The 15,897-nt window shown below is 45.4% G+C and overlaps 1 protein-coding gene across 5 annotated transcripts in view; it reads right to left on the bottom strand.

The window, feature by feature from the left end:
- Positions 1-15,897, bottom strand: part of RYR1 (ryanodine receptor 1) — a 1,245,571-nt gene that overhangs the window by 664,752 nt on the left and 564,922 nt on the right. For all 5 annotated transcript variants that reach the window (XM_085625233.1, XM_085625235.1, XM_085625236.1 and 2 more), the window contains exons 47-48: positions 11,221-11,390; positions 6,395-6,615 (exon numbers count right to left, since the gene is read on the bottom strand). In XM_085625233.1, the coding sequence (XP_085481359.1) occupies positions 6,395-6,615; positions 11,221-11,390 (391 nt within the window). The remainder of the gene's footprint in view (positions 1-6,394; positions 6,616-11,220; positions 11,391-15,897) is intronic.

Below are 15,897 nucleotides of genomic sequence, written 5' to 3'. Positions count from 1 at the left end.
GGGGGAGTCGCTACTGCTCGAAAAGCCAGGTCTTGAGGTGTTTCCTGAAGGTGAGATGGTCCTCGGTCAGTCATAGGTGTGCGGGGAGGGAGTTCCATGTCTTGGCTGCCAGGTAGGAGAACGATCTTTCTCTGGTGGTGGTTCTGCGGATCCGTGGGACGGTGGCGAGGGCGAGGCTGGCAGAGCGTAGCTGGCGGGTGGGGGTGTAGAACAAGAGGCGGTTGTTGAGGTATTCGGGGCCATTGTCGTGGAGTGCTTTGTGCGTGTGGGTGAGGAGCCTGAACGTGATCCTCTTGCTGACGGGGAGCCAGTGCAGGTTTCTCAGGTGGGCGGATATCTGGCTGTGGCGGGGGATGTCGAGAATGAGTCATGCGGAGGCGTTCTGTATGCGCTGGAGTCGTTTCTGAAGTTTGGCTGTGGTTCCTGCGTATAGGGCGTTTCCGAAGTCCAGTCGGCTGGTGACGAGGGCCTGGGTGACGGTCTTTCTGGTTTCGGTGGGGATCCACCGAAAGATCTTACGGAGCATGCGCAGGGTGTTGAAGCAATATGACGAGACGGCGTTGACTTGCTTGGTCATTGTGAGGGAGGAGTCCAGGATGAATCCCAGGTTGCGTGCGTGGTCCGTGGGTTTTGGTGCGGGCCCAGAACTGTGGGCCACCGGGAGTCATCCCAGGCGGAAGGGGATTGTCCGAGGATGAGGACCTCCGTCTTGTCTGAGTTCAACTTCAGGCGACTGAGTTTCATCCATGGGACTCATGGAAACTCAGACATGAGACGTTGAACCGCCGAGTCAGCATGTCTGTCGAACAAGGTGACCCCATCAAAGGGCAAATCCCTAAGACGCTCATGGACATTGGCAGGAAAACAACCATCGCGCAGCCAGGCATGGCGACACAGAGCAACTGACCGGGCCATAGCTCGCACCACCGAATCAGTGGTGTCCATGGCTGACCGAATGGAAAATTGCACCATTTCCGGTTCGTCACGAATCAACCGATCCAGATCAGTCCGAGGACCCTCCGGAAGAGAGGGGAGAAGGCGCTCAACCAAGTCCCAAAGGGCAGAGGTAGCCCGTGCAAACACGCAACATGTGTTCAGAGATCTATGGCCTGCACTGGTACACGCAAATACATGGCGGCCACACGACTCCAACCACCGAGACTCCCAAGTGGGAGGGAGTAACGGAGGAGGGGCAGAAGGCAACATGGCTGAAGCCGCCTGAATCACCAGCCCTTGAGCCCTAGAATGGAAGGACAAACAGGCAGGGTCATCTGGAGCAGGGCGATGTCGGTGTGCAATAGCACGATCCACCGTGCCCCCTGAAGAGGGCCTTGCCCAAGTCCCCAGAAGAGTGTTGCATAACGACTCGCCAAAATGCAACAAGGGCTCCACTTCCACAGTGCTCTGGTGGAGTAAATCCAGCAAGGGATCAGAGAGCAGAGAGATCGAGGAGGTTGCAGCTGTAAAATGTCCGTAGCCCTGCGAACCACCCTCACAAAAGCCGCACTAGCCACCGTGGCCATTCGAGGTGGCGATAACAGGCCATCCGTAGGGGACAGCATGAGGCTAATCCTGCCACCAAAATGTGGTGGCTCTGCAGCCTGAGGACATCCAAGGCCCAGCCAGTGCATGGGAACCTTCCCAGAGGGTCAGCGAAACAACCCTGGGGGTGGTGACCCCATAGAGGCCTCCTCAGTTTCGGCCTCCACACCCTCCACCAACCGATGAGCAGCCGGGGATGGCATAGATTGGCGTTGAGGCGGCGTAGTCTCGAAGTCGATGACCCCCGAAGGACCCTCGTCCGCCCGGCATCGGAGTGGCGTCAACGCGACCTCCACCGAGGTGGGAACCTGTCGGGAGGAACGGAGTCGACTCGGAGTCGAGACCTGCGCTGCAGCCTCAGCCAGCGTCGACGCAGGAAGTCTCACAGGGCTGTGCGAACACAACATGGAAGGCTTGGACGTGCAAGCAGGATGCCTCTTCGGGCCATGCCCCAACGTCGCAGCGAGTCTGGAACCAGAGTCAGGGTGCTCGACCAGTGTCAAGGGCGAAACCGCAGGCGAAATCCTGATCTGAGCCCCTACCCCCTCTATGGGGCCCGAAGGCGCTCCAGGGAGAGGGGGTGACCCAAAGATGTATAGTAAGGCCCGAGAATAGGCCACCATCTGGGCCCTAGTCGCCCCAGCGCCAGGAAATGGTGGGTAAGTGGGGGTCGACTCCTGAGGGCCGGTGTCCGGTAGAGACCGGGCGCAGCGGGCCCCGCCGTCACGTGTGGTCGGTGACCTCTGTGACTTCTTTTTCTTGTGCTTACCTGCGGCCGGAGTGCGACGTCCGTGGGAACGACTCCGTGACCTGTCCCAAACCAACCCCCAGCACAAGGAGGAGACCAGCGGCGTGAGGGCTCCGAATGGGACATTCAGGCGGACAACAACTCTATGCGATGTTCCCGCAAGGACATCGGATTCAGACGTCGGCAGGGGTCGCACTCCTCTGAGTCATGGTGCTCGCCCAAGCACCACATGCAGATCGCGTGCAGATCCATCGCCGACATCTGCCGCGTACAGGATTCACACGCCTTGAAGCCCGAAGGCATCACACTGTTCCCGGACGCCGAAAGACGTCAAGAAGGCCTGATAAACAAAAAACAGGCAAGAGGTAACCGCTTCTCCGGATCCGCGTTGGGACGCGGAAAAGAAGAAAAACTGACGTCAGCACGCCGGGGGGACGTGGGGCTTATGTGGCTCCGTTGACGTCACTTCCGTGGACGACGTCAGGACGGAGCCGGGCGACGCCCCCCCCCCCCCCCCCCGGCCTGAAGAGGTACTTCTGGGGAAAAAGATTTTCCGGCTCCAGTCTGGCGCCTGGGGGATATTCTAAGTTAAGGAATCTGTGGCTAGATGTCTCTATCAGGTGCTATATGCATTGCAGTCTATTATTTCAGAAGATGTTCTCTGGCCCTGCTGTAATATTTTCTTTACTTCAGCTCTCTTTTGCTCAGGCACAAGAGCCATTAATGCACTGATGTCTGACCACATTTGCCGGTCATACCGGCTCAATATGGCCAAGGAATTAGCAGCACGAACTGTAATTGCCGACTTTGTGGAGAATCTCTTGGACTGGCGCTGAGCCGTCTGAGATATCATGGAATCTGGCCTTGGATGTTCTATCACGCATACAGGAAAATCCTACGGTGCTCTATATTTTTTGTCGATTCGTGGTAAGACAGCAGTGACCATAGCTGGATTTTCCATTATTTTCGTGCCTTCCTCCCAAATGTAATCTACCATAGGGATTGCTCATAAAGATCTTTTGGCAGGCTCTTTAAAATCATACAGAAAACAGATTGCTTAACTGTCATTGGTAGCTGCAATCGTTTTGCAGCCCTTTCCAAGAGATTATGGAACTTCCAATGTCATCCGACAGAGAGTCAACCGGTTATAGTGCAGGTGGAGAAGGAGTGGGAATTAATTAGTGATTCCATTAGTTGGGAATAGAATGATTGTCTGCTATCTCCTCTTTTTCCCTGCACTCATCCAATGAGGATGGGTCATCTCTAGCAGGTGCTGTAATGCTGAAAGCAAGGGTTTTTCTAGGTGTCAAAGGTGGAGGAAAAGGACAAGGTGTTCTTGGATATGGAGGCGGACATGGAAGGCTAGGCTTTGTTGGAGATGGTGGCTTAGTGGGGTTCAAAAATCTTTTATGATAATCCTGCAGCATGCCTTTGACGTCTTGGAACACGGTTAAAGGAATCTGCACCATACCTTCTTGAGGAGATTGGCAATAATGTTGGAAGTGTTCCCCATGCTGCTTAGGCCTTTCAAAGTATTGCGTCTGCTGCAGTACATAATAGTCCTCATGGTACTGTGCATCATCATCATCATCCTTCTGATACTTGACCTGGAGCTCAGAAAGGGTGTGGGCCGTTCCGAAAGGGCCATGATCATCTGCCTCGTCCACATCAAGAAGGTGACTTGGAGGGAGAGGAGAGACCTTACTTGGTGAAGTATGTTCAGGAAGCAGGAACGTTTTAGCTATTTGCACTCTCATCGAGCGTGCTGTCGACGATGTTGTCATCGAGTCCGTGGTTGCCTTTTCCTATTGTGAGGACTTTTTTGATGCTTTCAACGTCAACAAAGTTGTCTTTGTCGATGGTGCCCCCATCAACCGTGTTGTCGTTGACTGCTGTAATCCCGCTGTCAACGGAGCCTTCGTGAATGATATTTTTGCCGACAGCATCGATGTTGACAATGTAGTTGATGGCATTAGTGATGTTGCTATCGTCGGCATCACTGTAGTCACCGTCGTCAATGCTGGTATTTTCAATGGCGAGGTAGTCGTCCTCAATATTTTTAAAATGATTTTAGGCTTTGTCATCGGCGGTTTTGAGGAGGACTTCTCTGGGCGCACTCCTGTTTTAGAAGATGGAGAGGAAGGGTCAGACCTTGCAGTTTCTGAGGAGAATTTCTCTTTTGTCTCCTTTTGAGAACTGTCTCTGGCAGACTCCTGGTGGGTCTTTTTCAAGGCCTTCGTAGACTCCTCTGATGCTCTTCTGATGTTCCATGGTCACGCAACCTTTCCCTTTTACATGACCTTTTCTGCGAAGTAGAAAAGTTGTCACTATCTTCTTCCTCTGAAAGAGGAGATCCTTTTTGATTTAGACTTCTGTTGCCATAAAAGAAGCCTCCCCTCTCTATCTTTTAGAGTCATGGTGGAAAAATCATGACAGATCTTGTAGCCCTCTACCTTATGGATAGGGTGGAGGCAGTAGATATAGTCCTTGAGTGGGTCTTCATGGTAGTAGGTAGTTGGAAGGAAAACGTTCTCAAAATAGTTGAAGAAACTGAGCAGAGCTCAGGGAGACTCCCTTCAAATGATGTGCGGTAGAAAATCTGGAAGACTCAGCCACTGTTGGGAGTTTTTTAGTGGGTGCTGTTGCCTGATTGCCTGGAGATTAGTTTCTTTTAAAGGATATGGATACGATATTAAAGTGATTGTTTCATTGCCATTATAGGCTATCGTAATGTTATGCACTGCTTTGCTATGGTATCGTGGGACACCCACTTTGACAATGGGAATGATTACAGCATGTGAATCTATGAAAGATCCAATATTAGAGAAGCAAAAAATCCACTAGAGAAAGGAACTCTGGTGCCCTCATTCAAGAAATGGCTAACACATATATCTAAAGAGACATGTCTGCTGAGATGAGATTTCTCCTGGGGAAGCTTTGGTGACAATTTAGTTATGTCTGTAAATATTTCCCTGTTCAGCACCACGCAGAAAGTGGTATCAAGACCAGAGAGACTAATCAGTGCTCTTCCTACATTTAAACTGTGTGTACAAAATGTAAGGATGTCTCAAGGAGCGAGGCCACTTTCCAACTAAGCGAATAACGCACAGGGTGCACTATCTCTAGCCATCATGATCCTTGTCCATTTAAGATCCACTTCATGTTAGCTATTTAGAAAATACTACACAGTAAAAGAATAAACAGAAACCAGGCAGAAGGAAAGTTGGCAGCTGTGATGTGCTTCCTGTTTTGTGTAGTACGCTATAGGAACGAAAAAAAGAAAAACAGTTGTCTAGGGCGATTCAACAGAGTATTGCAATTCTACCTTAGCCAAAAAGTACTATTACTTGTTTTAATTGTGTGATTATTGTCACAGTTACTCGTATCAGTAATACCATAATTAATCAAAATATACTGATCTTTAATTGTACACAGTATTGGTCAAATAAGCTGCAGAAAAAAAAGATCCTATCATACTTTACCGCTATCCTTTAAGGCCTTATATTGACTATCATATGCATTTACCTTGCACATCATATCAAATCTGAAGTGGAAGCCCACAGAGACAAAAAATAAAGACATATCATATCTATTATTCCCATCTCCCCTACGCACTGATATTTACCGTTTCTGAGATCCAGAGGAGGAGATATGTACATTTCAAGCTGAAGACGACACAACAATGTCATCCACATAATCTTGTCTACTTTAAGAAGTCTTTACATCTTGCAATTGATGATGTGAATTCTACAGAGATGTGCCTGCATAACACCTTCATACCAGGGTGTGCTGTGAAGAATAAGCAGTGAGGAAGTGTCTGCTGTGTCACTCTCATTAACCTGGTATGGAAGCAGCTTACAAACGGTGCCTCTTGTGACAAATAGAGTTCATCTAGAAATGTTAACCTTTTCTAACTCACATTTGTTGCAAATATATTGATAACACATCAGTAAACAGAAGCAGCTGCGCAGGGTGCGACTTACTATGACACAGCCCGTCACACTGCCAGAAAAATGGGATTGTCAGACATCTGGGTACCACATGCTAGTGATGTGTGATGATCTTGCATGGACAAATCTATAGGGTACACCATAGTCCTCCTACCTGCATAATGCCATGAGGCACTCTTCAATAACGTCCCTCTGGGCCTTGGTGAGAGAGCGCCCTCTGGAAAGACGGTAGATGGTATGTAGCATGGAGTCGATCATGATGGCACGGTGCTCAGTGCCAGCAAAGAGGGGGGCACACTTAGTGATCAGGGGCAGCACTGCCAGGCAAAGGTAGCGGTTCAGGGCAAGCGCCATCTCTGTGGTGCTGAAGGCAGCCTGATGGATAGAAAAAAATATTGAGCCAGGGGCTGAGGGTGAGATGGATGAAAGAGATGAATAGAAGTAGGAAATAGAAGTAGAGGAATGGAGGATGGAAAGCAATAGAAGGCTGTTGAAGTAAGAAGGAAGAAAAAAGCAGAGATGAGGAGTGAGAAAAGAGAAATATTGTGGCAAAAAGAGAAAAGCACTTGGAAGATGAGAGAGAGTGTGAGAAAAGAGCTGTACATGAGTGAAACAGAAAAGTAAAAGAGATGTAGTAGGTGGAGAAAGCTATTTTATGATAAGGCAATTGGATATAATGGAGCGAAATCGAGCAAGGTGAAACCTAACATTTAGGAAGATGAAGAGATGATGGGTTTGTGAGGGATATTTAAGGGTAATGAGAAAAGGTGTGGGAGGGATATGAAAAGAAGTGAGATGAAAGCATGGAAAAGAGTGAGGTAGAGAGAAAAAAGAGATGAGTATACAGAGTGCTAAACACAGGCAGGTAGTAGGACAATAAATGGGTGATGAGAAAGAGGGAAGTAGAGAGTGAGGCAGGAGAGAACAGAAGAGAGTGATGGAGAAAAGGGAAACTAGATTTGAGGGAATGAGAGAGAGTGGAAATAAGAGAATGAGAAGATCGACATTGAGAGTTAGGGAAAAAAAGAGATGGCTAGAGGTAAAGGACGAGAAAATAGTAAGAGAAACAGCCACAAGACCGGGAAAGAAAAGGTGTAAAGAAGTATAAACATTATACATTTTTCCAGATGCTTCTACTACTCAGTGTGAGGAAAGTAGTTTATTATATGGCGTGGTTGTGTGGCCTCAACATGTGATGAACTCACAAACCGTCCTGGGTCAAGTCTGGCTCATTTTCAAAACCTTAGCTTAACCCTGGGTAGCTGTGGTTTTGAGCAGTCTGGCTACGTCAAACAGTGCAAAGCATTTAGAAGTATAATAACAGCTGAACAAAGAAGAAACACGACACAAAGAAAACCTGTCACCAATTTACAAAAATAGCTCTTATTTTCATGAATTTTTGGACACCACAACAAACAAAATCCACCAGAGGGTTCCAGAGCTATACATTATTGAGCAAATAATAAATCACTGCTTTTCAGTCAAACAGCAAACAAGCATTGACAACTACCAGTTAGGGGTTATTTAGACAACTGTTGAAAACTTTTGTCAAGTTGAGTACGACTATTCTAGCCCAATCTGGGTGAACATCTCTGGAGAGAGCAAGTCAAAGGGGTCAATGTGGCTTGGCAGGATAGCTACCTTGCAGTCAAAGCAGTCTCCAGTCCAGTTCCAGGGTCTATGGGAAAACCGCCATAGACATCAATAGAGTGGTCCTGAAGCAACAAATATAGGATGCTGAAGATGCTGAAAGAAGAAGGAGGCTCATCTGGTGAGAGGGTCTTCCTGGGGCCACCGCTCAGCCCACAAACACAGTGGGGTAACGTTGCCCACAGGGGTCGATGTCCCTTGAAGTACAGTTGAAGTCCAGCCACAAACTAGTTGCCACAGTCTAGTGGTCTCCTGTTACAGCGAAACAAGGTTTACCTGAGGCTACTGTCCGTCTTGGGCGGTCTGTCTTAGGTGACCAAACTGCACTCTGATCACTCTCCTGGATCTCGGGTGCAACTTTGGAGCATCGAGACTCAGCCTCCCAGGCTGCACTTCAACGGTCGGTGACAATCAAGCAATCTTCGATACCAATTCCTCAGGGTGAATTCTTCAGCTTTTGTGGCCCATGAGCCTCAGCAGGAATATTCCAACTGACCTTTGAGTCACCTCTTCTGTCTGGGGCTCAGCGCAACTTTTCCTCGAGCAGGACACCACAGACAAAGTCTTCTCTTTGCTAGCCCATGGATCAGCAAGTACAGTCCAGTCTTGGTGCAGCCTCATTTTGCTGGGTCGAGAACACAGCAGGGCAGTCCTTTTTTTTGTCCTCTCTCCAGTGCAAATGTGAACTGAGGTCTGGGTGCCAGGGGTGCCACTTTTATGCTCAGAACTTGCACTCAGTGGATGTTGTGCCTACTAGCCAATGGGCTTTTAGGTCTCCTCCTGTCTGACGATGACTTCCTGCAAAGTGTGGCATTTAGTTAGCCCAGAATGCAATATATTGCCCACTTCTAAGATGGCAGAAACCCTCTCTTCGTGTGAGCTACGCCAGAGGTGTGGCTAACTGGTTTGGCAACTCTTTTCCCCTCTCTGTCCCCGACACCAACCTGTCTAACAGAACAAAAGAGCAGTCCCTCTCGTTTGTGTCTACGATTTGCCCTTCAAAGGCGGCTTCCTTTTTTTGAAGCTCGCCTTTTGGGCTCACACCGTTTGGCTTCCTGCCAGGGAGAAGTGATACCTCTTCCAATGGCAGGCCATTTGTGTTCATTTCTGAGAGTCGTTCACACCTCCTCCGAGGAGAGCAGAAGGCTGTCTTGTGGTGAGCAACCATAAATGGTCACTGGACAACTTTGTGCAACAGAGTGGCAGCTTTCTAAAGTTGCCATCTACTTAACAGTTATATTAAATTCGACATGGGCATCAAGTCAGGTTTAATGAAATGATTATTTTGATACCTTGAAGTAACAACTTAAGTAGCCCCATGAAAGTTCGCACAGCTGAGTAGTCAGCGTGTAACTCTGTACTCGCCAATGGGGCTGCTAAACTTTCTACAGTAAAAATGACAATGTAGGGTTTTTACTGTTTAGACATGTAAAAATACATGTCCTGCTTTTTAATATAAAACACCCTGCCTCAGTTCTCGATAGGCCTGCCTTAGGAAGACTTCTATATATTAAAAAGGAAGGTCTGGACTTGGTCATTAGTTAGCATGGCAAAGTCGAGCTAGCAGTTTGAAAACTGCCTCTGCAGTCAGCAAAGGAAGGCTGGAAGTCTAGTTTTCCTTTGTCACACTTGCGATGGTACAATAAGTGCTGCTGTCCACGAGGCACAGTTTAACTTACAAGCCCTGAGCACTTCTGGTACCATATCCTAGGGTCTTAGAAGTATGTTCACTTATGCCAACTGTGGGTGAACCAATCAGACATATACCCTTTGAGGGTCAGAGCACCGGTACTGATGTCCGTTTAGCAGGCCCCACCCAGTGCATCTTCAGAGTCGAAAAATCAGCAGCATCATTCCAAAAACTAGGGGGTGATCATGCAAAAAGAGGCATTTTCTTACAATCAGTGGGAATAGCTTTTTCCGACGAGCACTTGACCATAGAGGTGGCTGAGCCACTGAACGCTCAAGCCAGGCTCGAGCCTGAAGCCTAGCTTTGGCTCAGCTCAAGGTCCTATTGGAACCTCAAGTCCAAAACAAGACGAACTGCCATGGGGCTTCTGCCTCCCACTCTCCCACAACCCATGATGTAGCGTTACAGTCAGAGCTGCTGACAGTGGAACTGGGAAACCAGGTACACGTTGCAGCATTGGCTCAATATTCTCTGATTCTAGGCAAATCACATAATCTCCCTATGCTTATAAACAACGCATATGACCTTCGGTAATGTAAGTGGCGCTCATGTAAAGCGCTCCAATACCAATGAGTCAAGTTTGAGCTATATCTTAAAAACAGCCGAAAAATGCACTAAAAAGTCAAAACAATGCCTTATAATAAGGAAAGATGAATATGTGAGGAAGCGCACACCTATGTAAACCTTTTTCTACATACTATACAGATTAATTGATAAGGGTGCTGCAGTGAGACGCTTGCTGTCAGTCAAGTGCTAATAAAGAAACTAGCAGTAATAACACGGCCAATGAGAGCTTTTCATTCCATAGGTTTCCCCTGAAGAAGGGATGTGACAGTCCCGAAATGCATCGGGCATGATTCCAAAAATTTCATTTGTAAAATGCAAAAATCGTGTTTTGACGCTTCCATCATGTTGATATGTTACGCCATGATTTCATTAATGATGATTGTATAAATTTCAAGTGAATTTATATTGTATTGTTACATATGCAAGAATATGCTAACAGCACTAAAAAGATATGTCTGAATGATAATTCTGTGATTTAATTCTTCAAGAAATAATTTGTATGTTTATGCTCATTTGATAAAGGGTTGTCACCCTTCAGGAACAGTGCGCAGTGTCCATGACCTGTTGGCCGTGTTATTACTGTTATAATAAGGAAAGACAAATAGATACCCATTTACTGGCCGTTTTGTACAAAGTGAAACCAGAAAACCTGGATAAATCACGCCTTACCCGCCTAAATTGTGTTATCTTAGGCGAATATTTTATTTCAGCAAACACATTTTTCTTCCCTATCGCATATGAAGGCACTTTCATATAGTGATTTCAGACTACCAGTTGTACAAAACTATCACTTTTAATAAGTACTTCTCAGGGCAGTGCTAAAATGTGCCTTATATTACCTTCCACATGTTAAAGGAATACAGTTTTTGGACTTTTGAAGAGACTTTATCATATTTCGTTTGTTGTATATTTACATAGCAAATATTTTCAGGACTAGGCTTGTGCACGGGCTCTAAGATGCAAGCCAGGATGTTGACTCATTTCTAGCTCGCTCTCACTGTTCATTTGTTGGCTTGCCCAACTCTACTTGATCATAAAGACATCTGCTTGTCCCTTATAAGGAGGGCACTTACCGTGTCAAGGGAGGCGGCCGCCCTCATGTCTGGCAAGAACCCCACCTCCAACACCTGCAGCAGAAAGTCCTGGTTCTCGATGCCATAGACACGATCCAGGAACAGCACCGTAGGTGCCTTATGGTCTGGCACAAAATTGGCTGACATTTTGGGTTCAATGATGCTACCATCTGTGGGAACAAGACAATGGATGAAAAGTAAGGTCGTGATAAGTAACTTTCAAAGTGACACATGGTCATGTTTGACCACAGGAAACATAAGAAGAAGCCTAGAGGGGCCAAAGCTTTGTATATATATTGGCAACTCAAAGTAGCAGACATGAAGGAAAAAGAGGTCTCAGACTGTATATTTCAGGTGCAACTCCAGCTACATGCCTGTGACTGTTCATCCAGATGTAAATAAATATGTGCAGTGATCCTGATCCCTACAATGGTAAAGTTCTGAATGTACATTTTCTAATTTTGTTCTACGAGACCAGGAAACGTTCAAATCAGGTACCAATTTGGGGGTGGAGTCATACCACTGTATTTAGGACACTGAAGTGAAATTGTTTCTGCTTGAATATAAAGAATATCTAGCGTTAAAGCATGTTTATTTGTAATTTGACTCCTTCTTTATTTGCCTCTCGTATTTTATGTGAATGAAAATGTTTATTTTCATTTTAAGGACCTTTCCAGATCAGACAACAGCAGTAAAAGCCATAAACTGACCCTGTCAACTGAGCAATATGAGTGGAAGAGTGGAACTGAATGGCAGAAACCTTCGTAACCCCTACTTCCTGTTTATGTCCCAGTCCACACAGTATTAAGTTTCTGTGTATTTTGTTGACAGTTCAAACCTTACTTTGGACACTGAAACTGGTTCAGACTCCACTTATCTGGAGCTCCTTGTACACATGGAACAGCCCAGAATGTTCCATTAATTTGGATGGGTGCAGAAGGGAGCTGGGCTCTCATTACGTCGAGCCTGGGCAGCGTGCATGCACTGTCTGCAAGATCTGGTGTAATCTCTAGAGCGGTTGTAATCCCACTTGCTACTACCATTAGTTCACTCCTGCGTCGGTCTTCTTTAGTGGCTCGTCATTGGTTGGTGCTCCTAATACCTCACTTCCGTTTTTCGTCCAGAAGCACCGGCTAACTATACTTTCCTTACTCTGGAGAGATTTATCTGTTCCTTTGGGGAGTACTTCAAAGGTTGAAGCTTGCAGACATAACGTGAGTGAATCACGAACACACTTCAGCCGACTTGTTTTCCTTCTCCGATCGGCTTTATCTTTAGTAATAGCGGCCCGCACCCTTCTTTAGTTCTGCCTAGCTCTTCTTACTCAACTTTTAAAACAATCTATAAATTTGTTTGCTTTTTTTCCAGTGCGCCGAGCTTTATCTTTATGTACGTTGGCTGCGCCTTTCTTTTGTTTAGAACGGCGCTGGTAGCAGGCTTTGATCTTCTATTTATGATTTTTAGGCTATTATAACCAAGAAACTGTAAGTATACTAAGTACTCCTCGATACCATCCTGTGAAGTGTTAATGTGCGTTACTGTGCAGTCTATGCTAGCGGGGTCATTTGCATAGGCCATTTATAATTTTCTGGAGGGATATAGCCTTTTCGTATACAGTGTAAATAAACAGCATGACAAGTTATTCCCAGTTGGAGCAAACATAATGAAAATGCATCGGATGATGAGTAAACTAAATTCCAATATGCAGTTCGTAATTCTTGAGATTTTAAATCCATCTCATCGAGAAATGTTTACAGATGGTACTACAGTATACCCTGTGTTTACATATGCATACCTCCAACAGTGAATGAGAAGCAGGCGGCTGAACAAACATCTGTACTAAAATGAATGGGTGGACTCTGACTTTTGTCTAAGCAAAAATAAATGACGGATAAATAATTGAAAGGTTTTCGAGGTTTACTCTGGTCTCATGCATCCATGTTCCCTTTTGAGATTTAGTGCAAAAATGATATTAAAGGTGTGTTTTGCAATAATATGCTGGGACAATCCACTATTGGATATATTTATATCTGAGTATTGGTTGTATGTAAAAACACAGACTGCTATATCATATATATATTTTTTAAATAAAGACTGTATTACAAACTGACAAAATGCTAGCTTTAGATAAAAAAAAATGTTTTTCCACAAACATGCCGACTTCTATGTTTTTTTTGTAGATCCAGAAACGGTGTTAATTTATTATTGAGTTCGATTACTGTTAGCCTATTTAGGGACACGTTCATAGTGGTTGGTTTTGCTGTGGGTCAGATGTTTCACTGGGAGGTGTTTATAGAAGTTCCACATTATAAAAGTCTACAGTGGAATCCTGTGACTCCTGATAAGTTCCTTTTAAAATCCCTACATTTTCAATGAAGCGTATGCTTGTGAATATTATTTTAATGTGTGTTTATTATATTCGTTTCTTGTACTTCGCATTGGTGTGTGTTAATGTAACTGACTGTATAGACAGGAAATGTGTGCAATCCTCGATATGTGCACAAGAACACATAAATTGTCATGATGTGAATGATGGTTCCGAGATTCTTGTCACCCATAGCCAAATACATCTGATGGTAGAGGGTTTATAAGTGAATGAGACTTTTGATAAAAATAAACTTACACTGGACCTACATCACTTTGTGGAGGACCTTCCTATGTGCATGGATATGAGTGCATTAATTTTATAGTCTTTGCTTTTGAAAAACATGTTACTTCCGACTATGTTTCACGTGCTTCCCATGAATGATGTGTAGGCCAATGAGAGAACGAGCTGCAGTCTGCCTGGCTTCAGACAGATCCGTTCTTCCTAACTAGTCTAGTTATGATCATATATTGAATTCCTTCAATAGTCAAAGCTCATGCCTCAAGGTTTACAAAGCTGGTTTACACCAAGCAGCATTTTGCTTTTCACAGTAAACTTTCACCCCGCTGCACAGCACGTGTTTGGTGAAGTCTAATCTGTGTGACTTCATAAGCTAGGAGCCGAGAAAGGACCCTTCCTCTGTAATGTTTAATTTAAACTCTTTGCGGCTTGCTGGCCCTGCTCATTACTGAAGGTCTGCCCGCAAAGATCACTATAGACAGAATAACAACTACATTTTGTATTTTATTGTAATTGCATTTGTATAGCGCTTACTACCCCTGACGAGGCAGCGAAGCGCTTTTTGGCGAGTAGCACGCTACTCCGGGACCCATAGAGGATTAGTGTTGAATTAGTATAGTGAAACATGCAAGTACATTTTAGGTGGTGGAAATGTTAATCAGTTATTTGGATTCGGAAGGATAGCAGAAGGATAGAAGAGGAAAAAAGGTTTGTATTTATATAGCGCTTCTTACCCCTGATGGGGTGTTGAAGCGCATTTTTTTGGCGAGTAGCATGCTACTCCGGAAACCCATAAAGGATTAGTGGTGAATTAGTGAGAAGGATAGCGGAGAGATAGAAGGGAAAGAAAGGTTTGCATTCATATAGCGCCTGTTACCCCTGATGGGGTGTTGAAGCACTTTTCTGGCGAGTAGCAGGCTACTCCGGAACCCATAAAGGAATAGTGTTGAAAATTAGTATAGTGAAATATGAAGTAATGTGAGTGGTGGATATGTTGGTCAGTTATTTGGATTGAGAGTTAACTCAAAAAAGTGTTTGAGACCAATAATTTGCTACCATCTTTATTGTATGAAGGACATTTTAAATCAATTAAATTACTTAATATTCACTGATTGTACATTAAAAACATATATTGCACAGATACAGCAGAACCTGTCTAGTCGGCATAAGGTGTCTACACGGATTTAACTAATGTGGACAGCTAAAAACCATACTCCATCACAATGAGATCCCCCATGGATTGTACTTGCTATCACAAGTAGTGCCTCTGTCCCAAAGCTAAGCTTTGGTGCGCTTTCAAGTTCCTTACTGCAGCACTCGTGTGAGGTGATGATACATATGAAGCTGGTGCTGCATTGCCCTCCTAAAAACAGCTACAACATATTTACGGTGTCTGAGGCGCCGTACCTCACAGCACTAGGTGTTCATACTTGAAACAACTGCTATTATTTCAAGGTTCAATACTCTCTTTCAGATAAAGTCAAAATGCAAAGTTTGTTTTATAGTGTTTTAGAACAGACATTATGTGAACAGCACAGACTCCAGTAAACCACGTGTCTCCCACAGCGACGATTCTAGCCATAATGCACAACTGTTTTTATTTTCAGCCCAGACCTCACAAATAAAAATAGACACATGATGAGCGCTTTGGGTATCCTTTCTGTATCCTCATGTTAAAACCTCCTCGATTCGGAGGTCATTCGCACCCTGCTAATGCAGTAACTTTGAACCTCTGTCAGCATGGGGCATGCACAGGCTTCTGATGAACGCTGCTGTAGCACTGCAGTCTGCTTACAGCATAGTCACGCTCTGTGACTGGCTAACGCAGAGGAGCTTTCGGAAGCTCCTGAGCATAAGTTGTGCCTGGCAAGTGGCATAGAAAGTAGGCACACAGCAGTTCATCTGTTGCTCAGCAGCATTACAAGCATCAGACACTTTTCATCCAGGATAGGGAATGCTGACATTTCACTCACAGGATGTCTTATTGAATTCAACGCTCACCACCTCAAGTAAACTCAGCACCAAAGCAGCACAACTTCAGCATTAACGCAGCACCACCTCAGCATCAGCAC

Source organism: Triturus cristatus, chromosome 9 (assembly GCF_964204655.1).
Source record: "Triturus cristatus chromosome 9, aTriCri1.1, whole genome shotgun sequence".
Lineage (NCBI taxonomy): Eukaryota > Metazoa > Chordata > Amphibia > Caudata > Salamandridae > Triturus > Triturus cristatus.
This window is presented reverse-complemented; position numbering and strand designations above follow the sequence as displayed.